At 44.2% G+C, this 25,523-nt stretch overlaps 4 protein-coding genes across 4 annotated transcripts; 1 reads left to right on the top strand and 3 right to left on the bottom strand.

Moving 5' to 3' along the window:
* The first annotated feature begins 679 nt into the window (after positions 1-679).
* LOC127772600 (rhomboid-like protein 14, mitochondrial) lies at positions 680-3,165 on the top strand. The gene is made up of 2 exons (XM_052298548.1): positions 680-1,070; positions 2,060-3,165. Exons 1-2 carry the CDS (start codon positions 807-809, stop codon positions 2,849-2,851), a joined length of 1,056 nt encoding a protein of 351 aa, XP_052154508.1. The 5' UTR covers positions 680-806; the 3' UTR covers positions 2,852-3,165.
* A 127-nt stretch (positions 3,166-3,292) lies between these two features.
* Positions 3,293-5,415, bottom strand: LOC127772681 (uncharacterized). The gene has a single exon (XM_052298637.1). The coding sequence runs from the start codon at positions 4,273-4,275 to the stop codon at positions 3,943-3,945; it is 333 nt and encodes a 110-aa protein (XP_052154597.1). The 5' UTR covers positions 4,276-5,415; the 3' UTR covers positions 3,293-3,942.
* Positions 5,416-5,556: 141 nt separating this feature from the next.
* On the bottom strand, positions 5,557-6,682 carry LOC127772654 (uncharacterized). The gene has a single exon (XM_052298611.1). The coding sequence runs from the start codon at positions 6,579-6,581 to the stop codon at positions 5,760-5,762; it is 822 nt and encodes a 273-aa protein (XP_052154571.1). The 5' UTR covers positions 6,582-6,682; the 3' UTR covers positions 5,557-5,759.
* A 14,157-nt stretch (positions 6,683-20,839) lies between these two features.
* Positions 20,840-25,495, bottom strand: LOC127773306 (gamma carbonic anhydrase 1, mitochondrial-like). Its single transcript, XM_052299357.1, has 5 exons — positions 25,120-25,495; positions 23,176-23,319; positions 22,043-22,168; positions 21,666-21,817; positions 20,840-21,347 (listed from the first exon to the last, which is right to left on the bottom strand). Exons 1-5 carry the CDS (start codon positions 25,478-25,480, stop codon positions 21,093-21,095), a joined length of 1,038 nt encoding a protein of 345 aa, XP_052155317.1. The 5' UTR covers positions 25,481-25,495; the 3' UTR covers positions 20,840-21,092.
* Between the last annotated feature and the right edge of the window lie 28 nt (positions 25,496-25,523).

Genomic DNA, 25,523 nt, shown 5'->3' with positions numbered 1-25,523 from the left:
GGGTGTATAAACCAAAACGCTAACTTAAAAGTTACTTTTAAAGTTGAAATCGATAAGTCTAAGTCTAAATAAATAGGCTTTAATTACATTAATGAGTGATTAATAAAGCATTCTCTTCCAAAGGAAATGTATAAATCCACCATTAACTTTGAATCCATTAGCTTATACTCTCTCCATCTATTTTTGATAGTAATATTTCATCTTGACATATAGATCAAGGATAAGTAATTCTACTTATCATCTATTTAAACATACTACTAGCCATTCTTCGTAAACAAGCGATTCATTAATATTTACATTTCTCGATGCCCATATAACCAATCCTGTATGGAAGAATGGAGAGTTACACATTAAATCCGAGAAAGTCATTAAAATGATAAGTTGTTGGATTGAAATATGCCTATCAAAAATAAATTTTTCAGATTTAGAAATATGACTATAACTAGATGGAGGGAGTACTGTGTAATTAAAAAAATGACTAAAATAACATAAACTTATAAATCTAAACCGATACCCAGTATGGTTTATAATTGTTGAGAATTTATCTGATGGCAAATAGTTCCGTGATGTCAGCTTGGAAGCATCCTGCTCGAGAATTATCCGGAAGGTTCCGTTGCTTCCGGCCATCTCTTGCGATGGAAGAAAGAAACCAAAAAAAAAAAAAAGAAAGAAACCGACTCATCCAGAAATATAAGGAAACCAGGAGAGCAGGAGCGAATTTCACAAGGGAATTGCGTGGCGTGTCGACTTCCAAGTCTTCCGCCTTCGTTGGCCCCACCAGTCAGTGACCCAGTCAATCTCCGGCGATGGGGGCCGGAATGAGCAGCGGCCGGCGGCCGAGCTTCTACGGCGGCGGCGGCGGCGGCGGCGGGGTCGGCCGGCCGAGAGGGATGCTGCCCCTGCTGGCGCTGCAGGTGCTGCTCGAGTACGGCCGCGCGGGCGCCAGCCGGCCCCCCGTGACGGCGGCGCTGCTCGCCGCCAACGCGCTGCTGTACCTCCGCCCAGGCTCCCTCGACGCGCTCCTCCCTTCGCTCAACCGCGTCGCCTTCAACCCTCACCTCATCATTCACGTAAGAGGAGCTTCCCCTCCACCAACCCTCCCCTTGTGTTTGGATTGATCCTGATTTCTCCCCTAGGAGAAGAAGAAGAAACAGAAAATTCACATAGGATTCTGGGCCATTTTTCCACTTCTTCGCCCATTCTAGTAGGGCTGTAGAATTGCGGCTGCGCTTCCTGGCGTGCTAATTGTGTCGAGGCTTTCGCTTTAGCTGATCAGTACATGGTAGATTATGCGAATTTCAGCTTGTGGGAATTTGGTAGCGGGATTACTGACTGCATAATGAGTTGGGAAATTTGGGAGTAGTATCCTTCTATTGGGAGTAATTGCTGGTAGTTTCGTGGTAATGTTTGTATTTGCAGAGGGGAACAGAGAATTGGAGGCTGGAGGAGCTGATGAAGAGAGAATTTTCTCCTCTTTGAGCCTGCTCTGCTACAAGCATTTACTCTAGTTGACAAAAAAAAAGATCATCCTATATGTAATTCTAGTTCAGTGAAATATACTTCCTCCAGTTAAAAACACATGTCATTTTGGACTTCAACACTGTTTCGTAATGTAGCTTTTGACCGATAATTTCTATTGCAAAACATTTGAATCCTCATAAAATGATTATATTAGTAAAGTTACTTTGCGAGGAAAATCTGTGCATATGATTGTCATACATCCAGCCTAAATATTTCGAAAGGGATTTTAAAGTTTGAGTTGAAACATGTTCAAAACGACATGTTTTTTTTTTGTGACTAGAAGGAGTATGCAGCTTCTATTCACAATGTGTTTTGTCAATTCCTATAGGGCATTTTTCTCTAAAATTTGCTAGTTAGCTGGTCTTCTTGGAAAATAACTCATTAGTAGGATACAGATACACATCATCTGCTCTAAAATATTATGGGTATAGTTGTGAACCCCATTTGGATTTCCTACACCTTCTATTTTATTGTTTTGAAGTTACAGTCTGCTGGTTCCACCTGACTAAGCAAGATGATCGTTGTTGGTTTGTTGCAGTACTGTGACCTGACACGCTTCTTCCTGTCGGCTTTCTACCACTTGAGCGAAACTCACTTCTTCTTCAACATGTCATCTCTCTTATGGAAGGGCATCCAGCTTGAAACGTCCATGGGTAGTGTTGAGTTTGCCTCTATGGTTGCTGCATTGCTTGGCATGTCACAAGGCATCACACTACTTTTGTCCAAAGGTTTACTCCTGTTCGGCAATGATGAGGCTTATTATGATCAATATGCTGTTGGATTCTCTGGAGTACTATTTGGTATGAAGGTCGTGCTGAATGCCTGGTCAGACGATTATGTCTTTCTTCATGGGGTGGTTATTCCAGCAAAATATGCTGCCTGGGCTGAATTACTCCTCATTCAGGCTTTTATTCCTGGGACATCGCTTATTGGCCATCTCGGTGGAATACTTGCTGGATTGGCCTACCTTTGGCTTAAGCGATCATTCTCTGGGCCAGACCCACTTTCTCTTCTGATTTCAGGAATTGCAAAAGCTGTGAGATGGCCAGTAGGGTTTGTTCAGAAGCTTTTCAGGTCTGGCCGTCCTCAGGGTTACACCCCAAGTCGAGGCAGAGTTGGCCGTGGTTCAGCAAGAGAGAATGGTCGAGGTATATGGAGATGCTCAGCCTGCACTTATGACAACTCGCCGTCGACAGATATCTGTGAAATGTGCAGCAGTGCACGTGAGGACCATGCTTTTTCTCGTAGACAGCACCTCCAAGCTGGGGGGAATGGGGAGCCATCCGTTGAGGAGATTCGCCGTAGGAGGCTCGAGAGATTTTCCAGATGACGTGAACCATTGCTCTAGCAAATCAAGTTTTTTGTGGTACAGGAAGGAAGCTAATTCTCATGAAAACTGAAAAATGCCCTTTCATGCCTTCCTGTGCTATTGCTACATAGCTTCAGAACATTCTTGTGTCCAATGAATACTGAAGTTTTAACTTGCCTATTCAAGTTTATTGCTACTAAGTATTTAGCTCCATTCTTTAGGATCCCCTCATAATATATCTTTAGGTTGTCTCATCAGCTATGCCTTCAAAGTATGTAATTATGTCCTTTTTTCTGGATAAATGGAGTATTACAGTAGTTGACTTCGGCATATAATACGCCTGCTGTATGTCTGTCACCTAGTACATGTTTAGCCGTTATTTGCAGGCCTACAGAACATTCCTTTTCACGGTTCTTTTAGCACTTGCAGTGTGTGAACGGAAATCTGCATCATCAACATCAGGTAGAAGTGGTGAGAATTCCTTTTCAAAGTGGCAGCTTATTAAGGATCCGGTTGCATGTCCAAATGTTGTGAATAGAAGCAGACGAGTTGTTGTCTCTTTACTTTCTTCTTGTCTGATCTTGTTGTCTTCAGAATAGAAGCAGACGAGTTGTTGGAATCATGGTTGGTTCCAGACATTTGAGGGCATCAATTCCAGAAGTCCACATTGACAGGAACAGGGCTTAACTCACCAGGTGGGAGGAGGCGTGTGTATACACAGATACGCTCTCGCCGTCTGAAAGGTTAATGTACCAATTTTCCTCTACAAGGTTAGGTTAGGTTGGTAATGTGCCAATTTTCCTCTTGCCATCTCTCACCAAATACATTAATGCATTACGAATACATCCTCTATCACAGATTGACAATAAACGTACACACACCGTGTTATTTCCTTCCATTTCATATTATAAAACTTTCTAGCATTACCTATATTCATATAGATGTTAATGAATCTAAAATAAATTATGTTTAGGTTCATTAACATTTATATGAATGTGAGTAATACTAAAAAGTTTTATAATAATAAAGGGAGGGAGTATTGTTCAAGCAGAAATGTAAGAGCAGCTGGAAAAAAAAAACAGGAGAGAAACCCAAGATGTTTGGCCTTTCTCCTATTTGCCGTGCGTGTTGCATTCCTGGCAGTAGAAATCGTTGCGCTCGACGAGCGTCCTGACACCCGCGCCCGCGCTCGCGTCCACCTTCTTGCCGATGCCGCCGAGGTGGTGGTCACCGTGGAGGACGGAGGCGCGCGCCGCCGTGTCGTGCTCGTCGCCGCCGCAGCAGCGCCGTCTCGCTGTCGCGGTCGTCACGACGCTACGCCAGCAAGAAGGGCGTGTACCGGCTGACGACGAGGAGGACGAGAAGGACACGATGGCCGACCTGATGGACGTGTCCTTCTCGGGGCCCTTCTTCCTCTCGCTGCTGCTGTATTTGCCCATCTCCATGATCTCGCCGGTGTCGCGGCGACGGAGACGGAGAAGACGACGTCGTCGATCGGGGAAAACTGCAGAGTGCTATACTAACCTACCTGGTTAATTAATTAACGCCATATTCTCCTGGTCTCCGATGCCTTTACTTCACGGTGGGGGCTTCCCGGTTATGTTCCCAATGAATATGATCGATCTTGATCTCTGCCCCTCACGCTTTGCAATTTTTGCAGTTCGCACGCTATCCATTTTAGTAAAATTTTCCATGGAGATTTTCTACCATGGTCGGCAAAGTTGTACCTCACGCTACCTCAAGAACTATGAGAAAAGGAAAAAAAAGACTACACTTTTCGTGAACTACCTCTTATCACTTCATTTTGATCAATCGCTAGCAGGGCCCGGTCGAACACATCACCGGTCTCACAGTCGCATTTGCATGACGTCGTGCATTTAACATCTGATGGTATATATATCTGGTTTGCAACGGACAGTGTACGGTTGCCGACTTGCCGGCCGGTTGTTATATATGTGCATCAGTGCATGTTTTTTTTTTCTTTTCAATTTGTGATCGGGTAGAAAAGTAGCTTAAAACGGTTGTGCCGTACTGTAAACAGTGATTGATGCTTGAAAATATTGTGATTTCGTTTTAATAACATGTGACCGGTTGATCGTCGACAGTAACAAACTATGGTTTTTCCAACAGTACGTGCCGGCTTACGGCTATTATGCTGTCATCTGCCAATCAATCAAGACTAACTTATTTGGTTTCTCAAATACTCATTTACTCCTGCAAATTTCATGTACACAAGTCCACAGCTTGACTAATTAAGCTCGTCAGTGTGCAAATTAATTAAACAATTGGCAGATTTTTCTCATGCATAGTGAAAATCATTGATGAAATAGCGAGAATATCTCCTTATTAGATGCATGTGTGTTTGTGTGTTATAACACGTTTTCCTTTTTCATTTTCTTCACCACTTGGGTGAACCTGTACATAATTTCTATTTATGCTTAATATAACACCAACGCTCACTGGCTCGGTATTAAAAAGAACAATTGGCAGATAAGCCGTATGACATTGATTCCTTACAGGACCTGGTTTGACCATGACAGTTTACCCATTTCTATTTTTTTTCTATTTCTTTTTTTTATAGAAAGCTTTGCCATTTCTATTTCGCTCGAACTATGTATACTTAGTAGCTAGGAAAAGGAACTATCGATGCTGACAGATTGATCATTGTAGCCATCAAGTTGGATAAGGTGGAGGCAAAGACAGACTTCACACATATGCATCAAATGTGTACACAAAGAGGTAAATAGGTGTGTATTAACATACACAAAAATATCAGGGTACAAGCCAGTGCAGTACATATCAAACCTCCATCTCAAACAAAAAAAAAAGATAACATAGCAAACCTATCAACATGGCAATGTGTATATACATGCAATCTAAAAATGGTAACTCAGCACGCTTATTTACAACAATAAGCCTCTCCGTACTATCAAAACATATAGAAGAATAGGCTAAATAATGGCATGAGATTGTATATTACACCGTATGGATATAAAGTTCTGGCTCCACCAATAGAATCCGGCTGTGATGATATCTTTGCATTAATTTGTTGGCCAGGAGGCATGTTTGGGTCTGGTTGCGGCAAAGGCTGTGGCGGCGCGTTAGGGTCTGGTTGCGGCAAAGGTTGTGGTGGTGCGTTAGGGTCAGGTTGCGGTAAAGGTTGAGGGTTGTTTGGGTCTGGTTGCGGCAAAGGTTGTGGTGGCGCGTTCGGGTCAGGTTGTGGCAGAGGCAGTGGTGGCGCGTTTGGGTCTGGCTGCGGCAGAGGCAGTGGTGGCGCGTTAGGGTCTGGCTGCGGCAGAGGTTGTGGGTTGTTTGGGTCAGGCTGTGGCAGAGGCAACGGCGGCGCGTTCGGGTCTGGCTGAGGTAAAGGCTGGGGATTTGGGTTTGGCTGTGGTAACGGCTGGGGGTTTGGGTTCGGCTGCGGGCCGGGTTGCGGTAATGGCTGTGGGCCTGGTAGCGGCAAAGGCTGTGGTTGCGGCTGCGGTTGTGGCAGAGGTTGTGGTTGTGGCTGTGGCTGTGGCTGTGGCTGTGGGAGTGGTTGTGGCTGTGGATTTGGGTTTGGCTGGGGCAATGGTTGCGGCTGTGGCCTTGGGTTTGGAAGCTGCTGTAACTTGCGCTGTGGCCCTACTAACCTCGGCACCTGATGAGTTGCAGCAGGAAGATCATCAACCAAGCTTCCCCCAGCAAGAAGAAGCTGCAGCACCAGCAGAGGCAGCAGGAGAAGAAAGCAAGCATGGCGACGCCTCGCCATGGCCGGCTAGCTCGTGCCTGATCACCAGTAGCTAGCTAGCTAACCTAGTTGCTGCTTGTAGTGGTCACGGCTTCTCAGGCAGTGGACAGCAAGGGGCAACCGACCTCGAGATTTATAGCCATGGTGAGCCAATCAGCGACGCACGCGTGTTAATCGCTCCCCACGCAAAAGAAGAAGAAGAAGAGAAAAGGAAGATAACCCTCGTGTCTGTTCGGTTGGATGTCCATCGGGTTGATTAATTAGGACACAAGTTAGTAATTGTAATCTGGATCGCAGGTCGTAATCTCCTGTTTATTGCTGCTATACTAGAGCTAAACATAACAGCACGGCCACTCTGCTTCAACGCCTTGTAGCCAAGCATAAAGTGTGTGTGTGTGTGTGGTCTCTGCTTACGTATGAGAAATCTTTTTACTTCGATTGTGGGTTTAATTTTAATTTGTTACTTTCCCGGCGTGATCGATTACAGTTACAGCACGTACCATCGCATTGATTGGCCGTCGCAATACCTAACCAAGTTGGCTACTCCATCAGATACACAAACTTTTCGCCGTAGCAATAAATCTCATCTGGTGTGTGATGTAGAAAAAAGAGCTTCAAGAACACTACTACTAAGTTCTCAAAAGAAAAAAAAAAGAAAGAGAGAAAAGAACACTACTACTAGTATACTGTACTGCACTGTGTCCGTGTGACTAGCTAGTGATAATATCTACTCCTACTGCTTATATTACATTATCTCTTCATGCGACCGAACAAACTTACTTTCAGTTACTTTATTACTCCTAGCTTATATATTCAAGATATGTTTGCACATAGAAAAAGCATACCTGAAGCGCGATAGCTAGTGGAGCATATGTGTACTTTGTGCTCGAGAAGAAAAACTCCATCGTTGGTTGGTTGGAGCAGAGAGGTTATGTGTTCTATGGAGTACTACACCTTTCCAACTACTACTTTTACACACACGCTTTTCGAAATTACTAATAATATGTTTCTTAAAAATTTTCTATAGAAAAATTATCTTGAAAAAATATATTAATTACTTTTTAATGTTTTAAAGCTAATACTTAATTAATAATATGCTAATCTTTCGCTATGTTCTACGAGCTAGGATACGTAAGGGTTTCCAACTCTTTTTAAGGTTCTATGTACATACAGGTTGGGAACTAATCCTTCACACATGCGAAACAGAATAATTTATCATGATTAATTAAGTATTAGTTTAAAATTTAAAAAATGATTAATATGATTTTTTTAAAAAAAATCAACTTTTCCGTATAAAACTTAAAAGAACATGTTGTTTTGCGCGGAAAACGAGAGAGGAGATGTTAGAAACGCTCGGACCTGGTTTAGTTTCTCAAAAAAATTTCCCAAAAACATCACATCGAATCTTTGGACACATGTATAGAGTATTAAATATAGATTAAAAAAACTAATTGCATAGTTAGGGGGGAAATCACGAGACGGATCTTTTGAGCCTAGCTAATTAGTCTATGATTAGCCATAAGTGCTACAGTAACCCACATGAGTTAATGATCGATTAGTTAGGCTCAAAAGATTAGTCTCACGGTTTCTAGACGAGTTATAAAATTAGTTTTTTTATTCGTGTCCGAAAAACCCTTTTCCGATATCTATCCAAAAATATTCGATGTGACAAAAAAAATTCACGACCTAAACAAGCCCTCGGTACCCAACTCCCTAAAAGAACACAACCAAAGTTTCCTCTTTCTCTAGATTTCTTGCACATGAAACCTCGCGAGGAAAACGGCGTGTGGCTGGATCGATCGAGCTACAGCTTTCCGTTTCTTTTTCTCCTCCCTATGTTGTCACTGATAGGCTGGCCCGACAGTGTTCGTCGCCGGGGGCCGGTGGAAAGCAGCTGCGGCGGCTGCGGGTAGCTTTCGCGAGGCACAGGATAGTCAAGAAAATTAACTTGTGTGTGTGTGTGTGTGGGGTGATGGATCGACACGTACTAGGAGTGGCGATCTGATCCGATATTTGCATCGTCGCGTCGATGGGGGTTAGTACTAGTAGTTGTTCGTTGCGTGCGTACATGACATTGGTCGGCGCAGGCGCTGGTGGCCACACGGCACGCGCGGTCGCGGGGCGCACTGGCCGTCACATCGCCTGGGGCGCCATCGACTCGACCGTACTACGACGACGCGCATTGCGCCTCCCAGCTGAAGCTAACGCGCGCGCGCGCTGCGGCCGCCACCACCCGCGTGCGTGATGCCGATTTTTTGCGCTGTCGAAGCCCGACGTGCAGCAGGGGATCGATTCGATCACCAGCTTTGCCAGTCGTGGCTACAGTGACGACGGCGATATCAGCGGTCACTATTACAAGACCGTTGGATCAAAAGTGGAGCGGTAGTGGTTTTAGATTTTTCTTTTTCTTTTGCCAACTTAACTTTTTGTCGAGCAATATGGCTATCCCGGACATGTGCAGTGTATTTACTGTGTAGAGTTATTGTGGCATATATATAGGGGTGGGTATTCGGTCTAACCGAAAATTTCGGTCTCGGTCTTTGGTCTTTCGGTCTTTTCGGTCTTTGAAAAGTGAAGACCGAATTTCAGCGCAAAAATATCAGGACCGATAAATTTGGTATCGGTCTCGGTCCTGACCAAAATTCAACAACATTTTCATATATGCAAAGAAATAATAGAAATTTTCAACACAAAAATCACAAAAAAAATTCGTAAGCACTTATGAGTAAAGACTCTCATTAGATTGCATGTCTAGAAGAAGTAGGGATGTGAAAATTATTAGAGTTTAATCCTATTAAACATAGTGGATTGTAGGTTGCATATAGACATTTTCTGATAATTCGGTCTATCCGGTTAACCGAGGAGACTAACCAAATTGACCGAATAAAATTCGGTCTTTCACTACCTAGGACTGAATTTCTCGGTCTTGGTCTCGGTCTTTTCGGTTCAGTCTTTTTCTGCCCACCCCTAGACATATATCTCTAAAAAAAGTCTGAGTAGCCTCCCCCTCTCCCTTGCCCACAACTATTAAGCCAACAAAACTAGGCATTTTACCCTATGTATCTCCTCACCTATGTTAGCCTTCAACCCTTCACCTATGTATCTCCTCTTCTCTCCCCAAAAGACCGGCCATTTTCACCGCCGGTGGTGACCTCTATGAGCAAGTGGGTGAAAACGGTGGCGGCGGCACCATCCAGGGCAAACGGAGGAACCGATGACGGCCTCCACAAGCAAGCAGAGGAAGACGGTGGTAGCGGCGCCCTCCACAATAGGCAAAGCATCCTCCTTGTGTCACCTCTAGCACTAGTCCTCCACCTTCCCGAGGGCCTCTCCTTCGCTGGCAGCTGACGAAGTGACAGGAAGGAGAGGCCCCGCACCTCAACGGCTTACCTATCGCCGTTGCTGCTGCTCCACCAAGTGGGTGTCAGTTGGCTGCAGAAGGGACGGACGCATGCTAGGATATGGGGACCAAAATTTTTCGCCAAAAATCAACTAAGCATATGTCTATTTACCACATATATCAATCCAAGTAGGATCTAGGACTTGAAATATATCAATCCGTTTAACAACCCACAGTCCACAAGCCTATATCTACTTTTCTGATCCCTGGCTGCTTTCAATCCACAAACCTATTATTGATGTAGCCAATAGTTCTCTTAATTTCATATCTCATTGTAAAATTCCTACGTCCACCACTGCGCTACAAGAGCTCACCAAATCAGAGCTCGAGCTCGAGGGTCACTGGCATTATGGGGAAAAGGGGAAGAGGAGCAGCGATGGCCGATTCACGGCGCACCCATCTCTGGATTAACCTCCTCCCTCAATGACAAAAAGCTCACGGAGCCAAGGCCAATGCCGATGACTTGGTAAAGTGTGGATTAGTCTCTTCCACAGTTCCGCCTCACACCTAGAGATAGAAAGAGGGACGAGAGTTAATGACATGCAGGGCCATCAATTATTTTTATTCATTTTGGCTGACTGGACTACCACATGTACTGTCACATTGGTCTAAAACCTGTCACGCCCCGAACTAGTCCCGAGCGGATCTAGCCCGTGACGCTCCAAATTAACCTGTTAGTCGATACCAGTCCCAGGAAGCAGTAATAGTATCACAGGAAGACAGAATATCACAGCAACAGAGGTCTCTCTTTATTATAGAGTAGGAGTACAGTCTTGTTGGGCTGCGGACAGATCCTGAGCTCACAATTGCATTACAAAAGGGAAACGGAAGCCAAGACTTGGACCAAACATCACAGGCGCGACTTGGGAACTAGGCCGAAACCCTAAAACTCGTCGTAGCCGGCTTGCTCCTGGAAGAACTCCTCGTCAGCGGGATCCGCTTCATCTTCTTCAGCAACTGGGGGGGTTATTTATATAGAGCAAGGGTGAGTATGGGAGTACTCAGCAAGCCATGGGAAATAAGTGTTTAATGCAGGCTTCAAGGAAAGGCTGTTGTTTTTGCAATTGATTTTATTTTGAACTCCTTTCTGAAACGACTAAGTGGGTGCTTCTCAAACGACACGGATGAGGCAGTGCGTCTCGTCCGGTCGGAGTATGTGCAATGTATCAGTCTTTTGAATTGAACAAGATTGGCACCCGGCCAACAGCTTTCAAACGGCCACCCGAGCCTGGCTGATCCCAGCAGCCGCAGATTTTCCAAACATCAAACCCATTCCTCAACAACCAATTTTTCAAGGCAGTAGTCAAACAAAACTACGCTAGGAATCACCTCACACCCGCCCTTGACCGTGGGCACGGCTGTTCGAACAGTTTAATAACCTCTGTAGAGGGGGTACACTTTACCCACACGACATTACTAACCCGGATCATCCAGCCCGTGCAGAACGGCCACGACTAGAGACCTTAAGGCTTTCATGACAAGGCATTTCGAAAGCCGACACAGGTTCACCATATGCCAACGAGAGGGGTCCCAGACCAACACCAGATTAGGTCCCAGACCATACTGTGCCAGGAAGCCCAGGGGTCCTCCCCGACACCACCCCGGCGAATCCACATGTCTCTTGGCATCAAGGCTCCCCCGATTAGCTAATTACTCAGCCAGGGGTGTCCCATTCCACCCATGTGGTCGTACTTGTCTTATGTTTGGATGAAATTCCAAGGAAACGGTCCTTAAGTGCAAGAGCGGGAAACCGTACACCCGGTACGTTCCCCGGTCCGCGATTTGGAAATTCATTTAGTTCGCAAGCACCGACCTAGGTGTCGGATTTTCCAAGTCTTTTGTAAAACCCCAAGTTTTACCCATCATTGGATATTCTAAATTTGAGGGGAGGTGTTCCGATGCCCGTGCCCGAAGGCCCATGCATCGAAGCACAACAGTCGACAAAGGAGGTTTAAGTGTTCAATAAATCAAGGAGGGTAATTGCAGCAATTAGGGTTGGGGGCCGGCAAGCTATCTCGCAAGCCGCGGCCGAATTACTTGTGTAAATCCTATTCATGCAATATTTGCGGAAAAGAAATACTTAGATTTAAATTATAGGTGCAAGATGATCAAAGGTGACTTGCCTTGCTCGAGATCTGGAGCTTGATCCTCGAAATCCTCGCACTGCAGGTCTTCGGGCTCCGAAACTACACGCGAAACGGAACAACTCAACAAACGGCGAAAATAAAGCCCTATTATTGACATCTAAGTGTGCCATTGGATAGATCTCGAGATTTGAGGAATTTTGGAAGTTGAACGGAGTCAAACGGACTTACGGTTCGGAAGATATTGAATTTCTAAGATTATTGGATTTTTGGTCTAAAGGAAAAGGATATATTTAAATCCTTTTTGAAAAAGAAAAGAAAAGAAAAGAAGGAGGGAGGGAAATTAGACTTCCCTCGGGCGGCTAGAGCGCGGCCCAAGAGAAAGGGGCGGCTCGGCTGAGCTTAATGGGCCGGCCGGCCCAAGAGGGCGGCCCAAGGCGCGCGCGGGCGGGGAGGGGAGAGAGAGCCGGTGGGCCGGGTCCATCCCGCGTGGTCCCGGGTGGGACCCGCTTGTCAGCGACTCGGCTCACCGTGAGCGAGGTGCACACGGGGCGTGCTAGGGTTTGGGGAGAGAGGCGCGGCGCATGCGCGCGGTTCGCGGAGGACGTGGTGCGACGGGCCCACGCGCAGCCTCACGGCTCGCGGTGGACCGCGCGCACGGGGAGGGAAACGGAGGGAGCGGCTGGCTGGGTCAGCCGATCCGGTCGCGGCCGAGGTGGCGCCGATGTGGCGCCTACGTGGCTGCCACGCGGACCGGCGGGAGGTAGACGACGATGGCGGCCGGAACGGACGGCGGACGGCGGCGGCGATCGGCGGAGCGAACCACGGTGATACAGGTGAAAGCGAGCACATTGGGAGGTTGCACGGGACGAGGGGAGACGAGCCAACGGCTCGGATTCGCCGGGGAATGCTCGACGGCGGCGGATTGCGGCGGCGGCAACCGGCGGCGGGAGAAGGGGGAAACGGCGATGAGGTCACAAAGGGCCGATTCCCGGCGGTGAGAGCATCTACGCGGCTACGGGAACCCATTGCTAGCGTCGGATTGGGCGGAAACGCATCGAGGGAGGCCGGCGACGAGAGGCGCTTCCGAGCTCGGGCGGCGATGGCGGCGAGCACATGGCGAGCGACGGCAGCAGTCGAGGCGGCGCCGGCTAGCTACGGGGAGGCTACGCATGCTACTACCGAAAACTAAGGGGGGAAGATGGAACGAGGAGGGAGAACGGAGGGCGACACTACCGCGACGAGGTGGGGCGCTGTGACGAGAGGCCGACGGCTCGGGAGTGATCTCTCCGGCCTCGGGCCGGGGAAGAGGAAGAAGACGAGCGCCCGGAGTCCCCTTCCGCGTCCTAGCGCGCACCGGCTCCTCCGGCACACGCGACGGCGGCGGTCGGCGAGAGAGACAGCAATGGCGCGGGCGAGAAACGGGGAAGATTGGGAGGGGAAAGAGGAAGGGAGGCGCTTGGGTTTATAGGGCGGCGATGTCGGTTTGGAAACCGACGTTGGGCGGTCAAGGGAGCGAGCTGGCGCTCGGCGCTCGCGGCCAAAACGGCGACAAGAGGGGGTGAGGATGACACCGGCGGGAGGGAAAAGGGAAAAAGGGGGAGGGAAAGAGGGCTTGCCACCTTGCCACTTCGGGAAAAGGAGGAGGGAGAGAAGGCGACGCGGCAGAGGGGGCGGAGGGCTCTGCCTCCGTCCCTTGGAGGCACGCGCGGGGAGTGGCGGGACCGAGTCGATGACGACGGCGATGACGGCGGGGGCGGTTTGGAGCGGAGCGGCGACACGGGCGGCAGACGCGGGGCAGGCGCGGCAGGCGCTGACGGCGGCGGCGACTGGCCGGTCGGCCACCACGACGCGCGCGCGCGGGAAGCAACGGGCGGCGCAGCGATTTAGGCGGCGTCGGCGGGAGACAGCAGCGAGGGTGGGGACGCTCGACTCGGCGCGGCTCACGCGCACGCGTGCGCAGCGCACGGGCAGAGCGGGGAGAGGGAGAGAGAGAGAGAGAGAGAAAGAGAGAGAGCCGGGGAGGGAGGGGGAGATGGGCCGAGAGGGATTCGGCCCATCGAACCCTAGGGAGGCGAATTAGACTTTTGCGGAGGGATTTGATTTGGGAAGGATTTGGATTCGGGATTGAACTTGACGATAGATCGGGGATTTGAGATCTGAGATGGCACGGACACTAGACAACAAGCAAGAAAACGGATTTCGCAATTAGGGTTTTTAAGAGATAATTTTTCCCGCTAGGCGCCACGACGGAACGGGCGCTACAAAACCACTTTGTTTGAGTTAGGGAGCCACATAGCCACATAGGTCTAAAACCACTCTGTTTGAGTTAGGAAGCCACATAGGTCTAAAACCACTCTGTTTGAGTTAGGAGTGTAAATTGGACTGGCTTAATAGTTCGGTGGGTGATTCAGACGTTTTTCTATATCTCTACCATTCATTTGTTTTAGGTAAAATTGGTTCTAGAGTGCGCATTGAAAGTTTCGGATTTTAAGTTCCGTGGCATCGAAAATTAACGGTTCACTTTAATGGTACCAAAAAGAATATCTGTTATCCATTTTACATTCATGTCAAACTTCTGTTAATGTTTATTTATTTATTGTTTTTCCAAAAAAAAAGGACATGGTATGAAGTATCAACAGTGCCCTTCTTTCTCTTCCTCCAATCTTTCCCGTGACCACTTCACACACGAACTCTGGTTGCTCATCCATGATAACCATTGGCCATCAGAGATCCCTCAAGCTCGTCATATACACCAATCATCATGAGGTTGTTCGTACGATGAGTTTGCCCAGGGCCTCGACATCACTGAGTCCCTCATGCTCTCGTTGATGCATCACCGCTCTCTAGACTCTAGCTGCTGCAGTACTGCACAGCCAACTAGCCAAGAGTGCTCGTATGTATAATAAAGGAAGACGGGGAATGCAGGAATAAGACATATGGATGGGCTGGGGAGGCAACGGAAGTGTCGACGGAATGCTAAAATAAATAACAGAGATAACTTTCAATATTATTAGAGTGAATCATAAACTTTCGATGCTATAGAATTAATTTACCATTATTTTATCCAATGACTGCTTAACTTGCATATATTGTGATGGTACATAATCCCTGAGGACCCATTTATAAAATACTACTTTAGTCTTCTTTTTAGAAAACATGTATATCCCGTAACTTTATGCTATTAATAAATAACTAAAGGTAGTATTAATTAGTTGGATCAGATTAAAAAGGTAAAGTTGCGTATTCGGATTAGAACTGAAAAATTAACATGGTTACCAGAAGTTTTTTTTTTCGCCTTGATCTGCTGCAAACTTGTAGTTGATTAGATTTTTAGTGAAATTTATTCTACAAATGGACCTCAAGTGGGTGCCAAAACAATTGACACTAATACATAATGTGTTGGCGCCGGACATATTAGCATCGGGTCTTGTGTGGCGATTGGCATGTGTAGAGGTTGGTGCCGAAATATGTGAGTGGTAATATCTATGTCACTAACTTTTCATGTATGTTTCTATAATATGAATAGAACGTACATTTAAATTTGATACAACACAGATATCTCAAATTAAATTTCATTGGGCTTTGAATTTGCTACTGTGCTATTTAAACTATAGAAATATACTACTACTTAGCATAGCAAATTGGGAGGATAGCCGGCGCCAAGGTTATTCTGAAAGCTTAAAAACCTTGAGCCTGACCTTTGCACACGTCTTTCATCACACTGGCCAAGCTACCATACCACACGTGTCACTGGTTAGTGCCATCTTTGGCAAGGGCTCCAGCTCCTGGATCTTTTTATCGGTGAAGCTAGAGACAAATCATTTTCAATTTGCATGAATTATTCGGTGAATTTGCATCAGAAAATACTCCCTCCATCTCAAAAATATAAGAACCTAACACCAGATAAAACATTTTCTAGTATAACACCTGTCTAGATTTATTGTACTAGGAAATATTCTATCTGATCTTATGTTTTTATATTTTAGGACGGAGGGAGTATATTGGATTGGAGCTACGTTTTAAGAGCAGAGCTCTTTTTTTTAAGAGCGGACTAGCCATATTTTTCCAGATCCGTAACTTTATAATCATTTCAGATATAAAAGGTCTACCAAGCAAGCCTTAAGGATCTGGGATTATTAAAGGATTCATTTATAAAATAAGTTCTATAAAAAAATTAGAAAGTAACTTTTGTTAACTGTTGTATTCTTTTTAGTGAGTAGATTTTTTTAAACATGTTTTCCGAACTGTTAAACGGTGTATTTTTTTATAAATATTTTCTACCTAAAAGTTCTTTAAAGAAAGTCAAATAAATATATTTTTTAAATTATAATAATTAATACTCAATTAATCATATGCTAACGAGTTGTAATTCAAATGCTCAAGTCAGTAGGTTGTTCGAAGTAAGCCTTAGTTACTTTGTTTATTTATTATTTTTGTACGACCAATAGTTGATTTTAGAGATTCTGGATTTTGGTTTGAGAAAGACAAGGACTATATACAACTTTTGTAATCTGATGAGAGAAACAACGGTTATACATACTCTCGTCAACTATAGAAAAAAATTATGCCTTTATGGTGGTGCTCTAAGTATTTCTTGTTTTTATTTAAGCTATAATTTTGTAATTCGCAACGATTTCTTCTACAATCTTTGTAACAATTAATTTTAGCTTTACAAAAGTCAGAATGGATTTCATTATCTTTTAAAAAAAATACTCCTATATTTCACGGGATATATGTCTCTCTTCCGAAAAGAAGACTAAAAGTGCAGTAGTGGAGAATACTTCTCACTTGACAAGAAAAACGACGTGATTTGGATCGAGCTGCTTTTTGCTACTGCTAGTTTCTCCGCCTCTCAAGTCTCCAAAAAACTCTGATGGCTCGCGCTAGCCCCGGCCCACATGTTCCTCGTCGCCCGCCGGTGAGAAGCGTGCGTGTAAAAAGCAACGGCGGCTAGCGCTGCGCACGGCGTAGCTTTCGCGTGGCGCAGGATTGTCAACAAAAAGAAAAACATAGTTTTGGGGGCGATGGACATGGACGACCATGGGATGGACACGGCGCGCCGGCCAATCCGATCATATCCAAATCTCAATCCATCAAAGGATTGATCGATGGGCCGATCGATCGATCGATGGACATAGACCGGGTAGTTGTTCGTTGCGTGGAGAGAGATCGATCGGGGTCGGTGGGCGCGCGCTGGTGGCGACGCGGACCCGCCGCGCGCTGCGCACCCTGGCCGTCAAATCGGGTTGGGCGGGGCCATCCATCCATCCGCCATCGCGGGGGAAGGGAAGCCGTACGTAACGCGCTTGTGTTGTGTTGTGCGCGTGCGCCTCCGGGAAGATTGTCGTGGGTGACGCTCGGCGTGCGGGTGCGTGATGCCATCCCCGTGCGTGGCGGTGTCGCGCCGCCGTCTCGTCGAAGCATAGGCTGCATAGCATAGTACTACCTCTATACGACGCCGCTGACTTTTTCCAATGTTTGACTATTCGTCTTATTTAAAAAATTTATATAATTATTATTTATTTTATTGTGACTTGATTCGTCATCAAATGTTCTTTAAGCATGACATAAATATTTTCATATTCGCACTAAAATTTTGAATAAAACGAATGGTCAAACGTTGATCGAAAAGTTAACGGCATCATACATTAAAATACGGAGGGGTACAGTAGGACTAGCTGGTCACGAATTTATCCTATTCGATCAGCCACCGTCAGTTTGAGAACAAGATACCAAAGGGTGAGGAGATTAAAGCCTGGATCGACTGGTAGAGTGCGTCGCATATATTCCTACCTATGTTGATCTTTTCACTAAGCGAGTTTTTGCAATGTGAGTTTTTGCAATGTCTTGGTTGAAAGATAGGCTAGGCAGGCATACCACATTCATCTTTATTAATAAAAAAAGGCAAAACGCGGACGTCATCCGCCTCCAATTCTACCATGTACTAGTAAGAGGAAGTTTAATAGTATAGTCAACTGTTGATTACAAATCATCTATAGTCAATTTAATAATCAATTTATAATGGTTACCTATAAATATGTACTACACAATTAATATTTGGTCCCACATGTCATACACATATGTATTTTGGAGTCCGTGTTGCAACTGGCTACAAATCAGTAGCCCGCTACTCTTCTCTCTCCTTTTTATTTTCTTGAAATGTGTCTATAGCTGGCTTATAGCCTGCTATTGTACCTGCTCTAAAGGGTGTGTTCGATACCAGGAGTTCCCAACTCTCCCCTCTCGTTTTCCGCGCGCACGCTTTTCAAACTGCTAAACAGTGTGTATTTTGCAAAAAAAAAGTTTATATACGAAAGTTGCTTAAAAAATCATATTGATCCATTTTTTAAAAAAATAGCTAATACTTAATTAATCACGTGCTAATGAACCGCTACCTTTTCCATGCGTAGGTGATGGGTTCCCAACACCCACCACCCAACACCTAACACAGCCTGAGTCCTTTAAAAAACCACCAACAAGAAAAAAAAAAAGCTCCGTAGAAAACTGAAGAACTGCTATGAACACTACTATAGAAGTGGTTTTTGCTGACGACCAAAATCTATTTTTGTAAGCGGTTAAGCGGCTCGCATCTTGCTAGGTGTCTGTGAAAATAGAGGTTATCGTGAGTGGGTTGCCCAGCCGTATAGGAAAATCGATTATTACTAGGCGAACGACTAAAGGCAACCATATGAAAAAAAAACGATTTTCGTAGGCAAGCAGCTTAAGACAGCTGTTTGGAAAAATGAATTTTCCACATTTTGAATTTTCAGGCACCAGAACTAAATCCAAAAAATGTTTTGAATTTTAGTACGCATCCTTACACATTTGCACACCCAAGTCACAAGCAACATCTTTTTTTTTTTAGTAAATTTCACAAACTACATGTTTTATGGTACAAGTTGCAGAAAAACACACACATTTTGACACTTGGCATTTAAGTACATATATTTTGGTAGTTTAGTTTAACAAAACCACACTATCAATAAATGGATTCACCCGTGAGATGACGTGGTTGTTCCATCTAGGATGAGAACGTGGCATCCTATTAATTTTCGTGCGATGGCTAGTAATAGGATGCCATATCCTCGTCCTAGGTTAAACAACCACGTCATTTCGCGGGTGAATCCATTCATTGATAGTGTGGTCTTGTAAAACTACACTACCAAAATATATGTACTTAAGTGCCAAGTGTCAAAATGTGTGTGGTTTTCTGCAACTTGAACCACAAAACGTGTAGTTTTGTGAAATTTACTCTCTCTTTTTTTGGTTGAAATACACACAAGTGGTATAGACTATGGAGGATCAAACTCAATACCTAGTCCACACACATCCATCCTTACCACCACACCATCCAGTACTTACTGTTTGAAATTATGATGCTATTCTTTTTAACTTCACATACACAAAACTTGAAATGCTTATTTAGTTCTCTGAACATCTTGAATGAGAAGGTTTTCAATTATAAAGTTGAAGATTTGGTCGAGCGCTACAAAGTTATAGATCTTGTCAAGATATAAAACTTTAATATAAAGATTATCTTCATCTGACTTTATATGAAAAAGTTAGATATAGAAATGTGTTTTCTTTAATTTGATTTTCATGGGCGAGTGGCTTAAGTTGTCCGTCTACGAAAATCAAAAATCGATTTGCATATGTGCATGCTTAAGCCACTCATTTGCGAAAATGAGGTTGCGAGTGGCTCAAGTCACCCATATGCAAATATTGCTTTTCAAAAGCACATGACGGGTGGCGTAAGTGTGCACATGCAAAAATCGATTTTTACATACGGGTCTGGACTGAAGACTCTCTCCGTATTTTCACAAACAGATCTTCTTTCTTTTGACCCACCTTAAAAAATAGTGAGGGTGTCTATGAAAATTATTTTTCTTCTAGTAGTGGGATAACTATTGGCCCATATAAAACTTTGAATCCTCAAAACCATGGCCCATCTTGCATTGACGTTGGAAAGGCGCAGGGGGGATGAACGTCCTGGTAGGTCACTGAAAGCCAAGACCTAAAATATTGTCTGCCGAAGATGATCAAGATGAAAGGAAGAGATCGAGCTTTTTGTTGGGTCTTTTGTGCTGATGAATTGATAGTCCAATTTCCTTTGAAAATGAAACATATGGCAGTCACGTGCAACGGCTACCATCGTATGAGCTGAGTACTGGTGCTATTTTATAGTTAGGAAAAAAAAATCCATATACCCCTATATTTTGAGCGTAAGTTCTAACACTCTAAACTTTGAAACTAGCATCTACTCTCATAGTCTCACTTTCACCTCTTTATCGTCATCTATTATCTCTCCACCTCTTTATCGTCATCTATTATCTCAGGAGAGAGATGGGTCGTTATCTATTATCTCAGGAGAGAGATGGGGGCAGATGGCAGTATGGGAAATGGCACGATGCTAGTATGTCACCATAATACAATATAAATCATGAACCGAGAGACTGAAGTACAAATATGTCGTCTTAGTCATTAAACCCGCTTATTTGATCTTTTCCACATCAGTAAAACCACCTTAGGGGTTAGAGGTTACAGTACATAGATAATAAGGTATTTCGAGTTGTCGACGTTCACAGTGCCAAGCAGATTTCCACTAAAATTTTAGGGCTATATAGACATGTTCCTTCACACAAAATTCTAGCCAAGTTCGTTATAGTAAAGGTCAGGTAAGGTTGATTCATCACCAAAGTTAAAATTTCAGACTTTACCAAATTTAACGCACACCAACAAATCCCCATTAGTTATCCAATAATTTGTAGAGAACTACAAGAACGCGCTGCAAGTAACTTGTCAAAACGATGCTAGATTTCTGTGCGTAATGGTTCTCTTTGTTCCATGGAGCGCATCTTAAACATATGGAATACAGAAAACGAAGTACATGGCCAGCTTTTGAACAATGCTCGACCCAAAATTATTGGGGAGGAAAGTAAACATAAACCGCCAAACTCATGGAACAGTGTCACCTTCAACAATCCTGCACTGTCCAATATAAGATGATGCAAAGGCACCAGAGAGAAGCAAAAACAGAAACAAGGTTTATTGGGCAGAACTCGAGGGCGTCAGCTCCGGAGTAACCTCCCGAGTAGCACCAATCATTGAATCGTGTTCCTCATCCTGGTGAGCAGACTTCTTGCGGAACAGCTTCTCAAATTCAGTCTTTTCAACAGGCTTGGCATTCTCAGCAGCATGGGCCTTTGCCAAAGTGGAATAGTTAGAAGCTGATTCTTTGATAAACGTAATCTCGTCATCAGTGAGCTTCCTCAGGAATTTGGCAGGGTTTCCTCCCCATACCTGAATCCAATATAACTAGTCAGCAAAGAACTCACTGAAATAAGACGATCAAACAAGAGCTACACAGCACATTCTTGATGCGCCCATGCAGAAATGTCTAGGCATCTAAACCTACAAAATGTAACTGCTACCTAAATAGTGCAAAACAATGTATTTTCCACAAACTAGTTGAATCTTGGTACGCTAAACAGATGGTGATCATGTATTTGGTGTGCCTAATTGCAACAACAAATAGCCAATCAAGTGAAGCAAACTTTAGACGAGACCTGACTAACAATCAAAACTGAAAGTGAAGTAATAAAGAGAGTAATGCACAACCTCTCCACAGGGGATCCTTGTGTTCTGTCTTACAAGGGCTCCAGCAGCAACCATCCCATGCTTTTCCACGACAACACCATCTAACAGGGTCGCCCCCATACCAACAAATGCTTCGTCCTCAACAGTACATCCTTGTAATACAGCACTATGACCTGTGAAGTGGTGTTTCAGAATGTATATGTCATCAGAACTTCACAATGATTGTTTTCATGAGTAACATCTTTGCAGGAAGATGTGCTCATGCCTATTCTTGTGCTAGGCAATGATAGAAACAGATCGTGACCATCTAAAATATGGAACCTAAATATTGCGAGAATATTGGATAAACAAATCATAAGAAGCACATGTGTAAGGCAAGAACCACGGATCATATTTACCTACTGTGACGTTATCCCCAATGATGGTTGGAAAGACTTTTCCACTAAGATTAGATTTTGCCACATGGACAAGAGAATTGTCTTGTATATTGGTCCCAGATCCAATTTGAACGTTGTTTGCATCCCCTGAAATTAAGTATGTCAAGATACTTGTTGACAACAAAAGTAACAACAATTGAAATACAGGATCATAGATAGATATTAAAAGCTTCAACAAATTATAGTATCATAGTTCAAAACGAGTGAATAAATTAGTTTGCATATCTCTGTTGTGCAGAGAATCTAACTCCATGGGCAAAAGTTGTCTTTATTGGCTGAACATGTCAAGACTGTTAATCTGTTATGTCTTAGTTTTCTTTGTAGGTATTGTAAGTATCACTGGGTAAACATGCCAGATAAGTAGCAATGTCACTTAAGTTAGCACTGGTAACAGAACCAGCTAGCTTGTTCTCGAGAGACAAATGCTGCATAGAGAAGACAAGAGTTTGGGCAGTGATGAGAACATAAATCATCCCGTGTGATGGAAATATAGCTCTGTTAACACAATCAATGGCTTGTTTGTACAGAGAGGGGTCTAATATATAGTGACATATATCACTGCGATTTATCCACTTAATATTTTAAAAAATGTTAATGGTTTTCCCTTAGATAAACTGTAGTATTTCTTTTTGTCAGCCAAAAAAGGTAGCTGGGTCAAGATATTGCACAATTACTAACATACATTTAACACCAAAAACACCTAATACATTGCATAGAAGGCACATGGATACGTACATTTAACTGAAAGTATTATTTCAAATATAAATTTGCTACTGATAAACTAACTGCTATTCCTATGCCAACAGTTTGCTTGTTCACCTTACATCAACTGTTATGTATTCATGTGAACAATATAATTTGATTGTTTATAGTCAAAAACTCAAAAGAGATAATCTATAAATATATCTTGACAAAGTAAATAACATAGACTGATACCCTTGAACATTGACGAAAACATGACATCAATATTTTTTTGCATCCTAAATAATTTAGTTTGGCAAAGACAAACCAGAATACAGGAACAGTTCCACAGTACTTGTTACATGATTATGCAAAATGATGCTAACTAAGATAAGAAAGCAAGAAGCACAAACCTCTTAAGACGCATCCATACCAAATTGAAGCTCCTTGTCCAACTTGAATATCACCAATGAGAGATGCACTTGGGGCAACAAATGCATCTCTGTGAACATGAGGGGTTTTGTCAAAGATGTTCATAAGTGTGCGATGCCTTGAGACTGTAATGCTCAAAAGGAAATCATATTAGCATTTCAATATGTTACTACAGAAGCAAACAGTTATCACTAATAACTTTGTTAGAATCCTAATGTTTCATATACTGTCTCATGCTCGTAGGCCCACTGGACTCCTTCCTATCTCATCCTGACTCTGTTTCTATAAGTATGTCCTCAGGCTTTGGTATCAATCTATAATGGCATTGAGTTATTCACGCCTTCAAAGTCAACCATGTGTAATACTGGTATTTGAATGACTGCTAATAGAAATGGCCTTTTAATCCCACTGGAATAGTATCATGATAATCTTATGGTAACAACCTCATGAATGTTACACAAAACTCATAAAGCGTAATGGCACACATCATACAATTTTAGGTCTTAATTTTGATAATTATACAGTTTGCAGAACACATGACATCCACAGATAGACAGAACCACCAAAATTAATATTATCAGCAATCAGGAAGGAGGCAATATTAAAATGCACAGCAAAAGCAGTAGCGTGAAGATGGTATGTACAGTCAAAACTGCGTGAGACTGTAAGGAACAAGTGACAGAAGCATAACAATTAGAATAGGTAAAATGCTACTAACATTTTTTTACTTACAAGGAGACATTTCAAGGGATCACTATAGAATGGCACAACCAACATGTTGATCTACTGAGTTTATAGTTGTAAAATCTTCCACCAGACTAAGACAAATTAACAACAAACAGAATACGACAGGGTCTCATAATATGCACATACGAGATTAAATATGATCAGGGAGTCAAACAGAAACTTAAAAAATCAGTTACATTTGAATCACTCTCAGAAATAGTAGTTTACACCAAGATGGTTTATGAAATTATAGTGCTTATTTTTAGGCTCAAACAATGCTTACATGGTACAGTAATACACAATTAAGAATCATATGAAACATTGTTATCAAGCCAAATTCACCATTTATACTTTTTTGCTTCAATTGGGTATCTAAATGACTGTTTTAGGTTGGTTCTTCCATTTTCACTATGGATATAAGCCATCAAACACCAGTTTGTCACAAACATCAATAAACACTCACAACTACAGAGAATATAAAAAACAAATCATTATTTCTGCCCCATGTTAAGACAAGAGTTGCTCTGAACTCTCGAAACCCACCAGACCTCGTAAAATAAATCCTCACAAGCTAATAGGAACATGGTGGTTCTCAGCAGTGACAACAAAAACTTCAGCGATTAAACTCTCCTTCCAACCTCTTTCCGAGCACCAAATCATCACACGTAACCTTTAGCATCCTATTGAAATCATCCATGACAAAATTTAACATATCGCGGAGATTTTAACTTCTAGCTCTGGGGAACTAATCTCTTCTTTCAAAACCTTATACCCAGAGCATGATCAACAACAATATCTACGAATCTACTAATTCAGTTAACCCTCCATACTTCCAGCACCTGTCGTGCATTGGACCTGTTCAAGTATCAGACAGCATCCACGAAACGATCTGTACACCAGGCAGCCTCTAGATTTCACAAACTACACTGAAACGAACATTGCAGGTCCATTTCAACTCAAACCAATGCACGATGATCTAACTGCGCAAAACCCTAGGACAGCCCAAGCCTGGCAGGGAACGTGTCCACAAACCACAACATTTCAGCGAATCGTCCCAAACCCTACCCACAGCAATCCCCCGATTCGCTCTCCCGTTTCCGGAGACACTCCAGGATCAAATCGACGCTACTCACAGAACCGCTATCGCGACGGGGGGAAGACCGGAGAGCGGATTGGAGGCACAGGGGCAGGGTTCTTACGCTGCTCGTGGAAGTAGTAGTTCCCCTGGAGGCGGCAGCCGAGGCGGTCGAGGGCCTGGCCGGTCTCCCGGATCCAGAACCCTACCGCGTAGAAGGCCTTCCCGAGGCCGGCCATCTCCTCCCCCACCCAGGCGGCGACGTCGGCGGCGGCGACGGCGGCGGCGCGCGGAATCGCGGGTGAAATTGCTGCCTCCCTGACCTTGGGAGATCTCGAGGAGTGGAGAGGAGAGGAGGGGATCGGGGACGACGAGGAGACAGAGGCTGTGGAGTGGGGACACGGCCTCTCGCTGGGGTTTCCTCCACCACTCGAGCAATTGACCGTTTTGCCCCTCCCACTCTGGACAGCGACCCACTGGCCCATTTGCGGCCCAGTCAATATCCCGGCCCGCACTAATGTATGGGCC

The sequence above is a fragment of the Oryza glaberrima genome, chromosome 1, assembly GCF_000147395.1.
Source record: "Oryza glaberrima chromosome 1, OglaRS2, whole genome shotgun sequence".
Taxonomy (NCBI): domain Eukaryota; kingdom Viridiplantae; phylum Streptophyta; class Magnoliopsida; order Poales; family Poaceae; genus Oryza; species Oryza glaberrima.
Note: the sequence above shows the minus strand (reverse complement) of the source record. Positions and strands in the feature narration are given on the sequence as shown.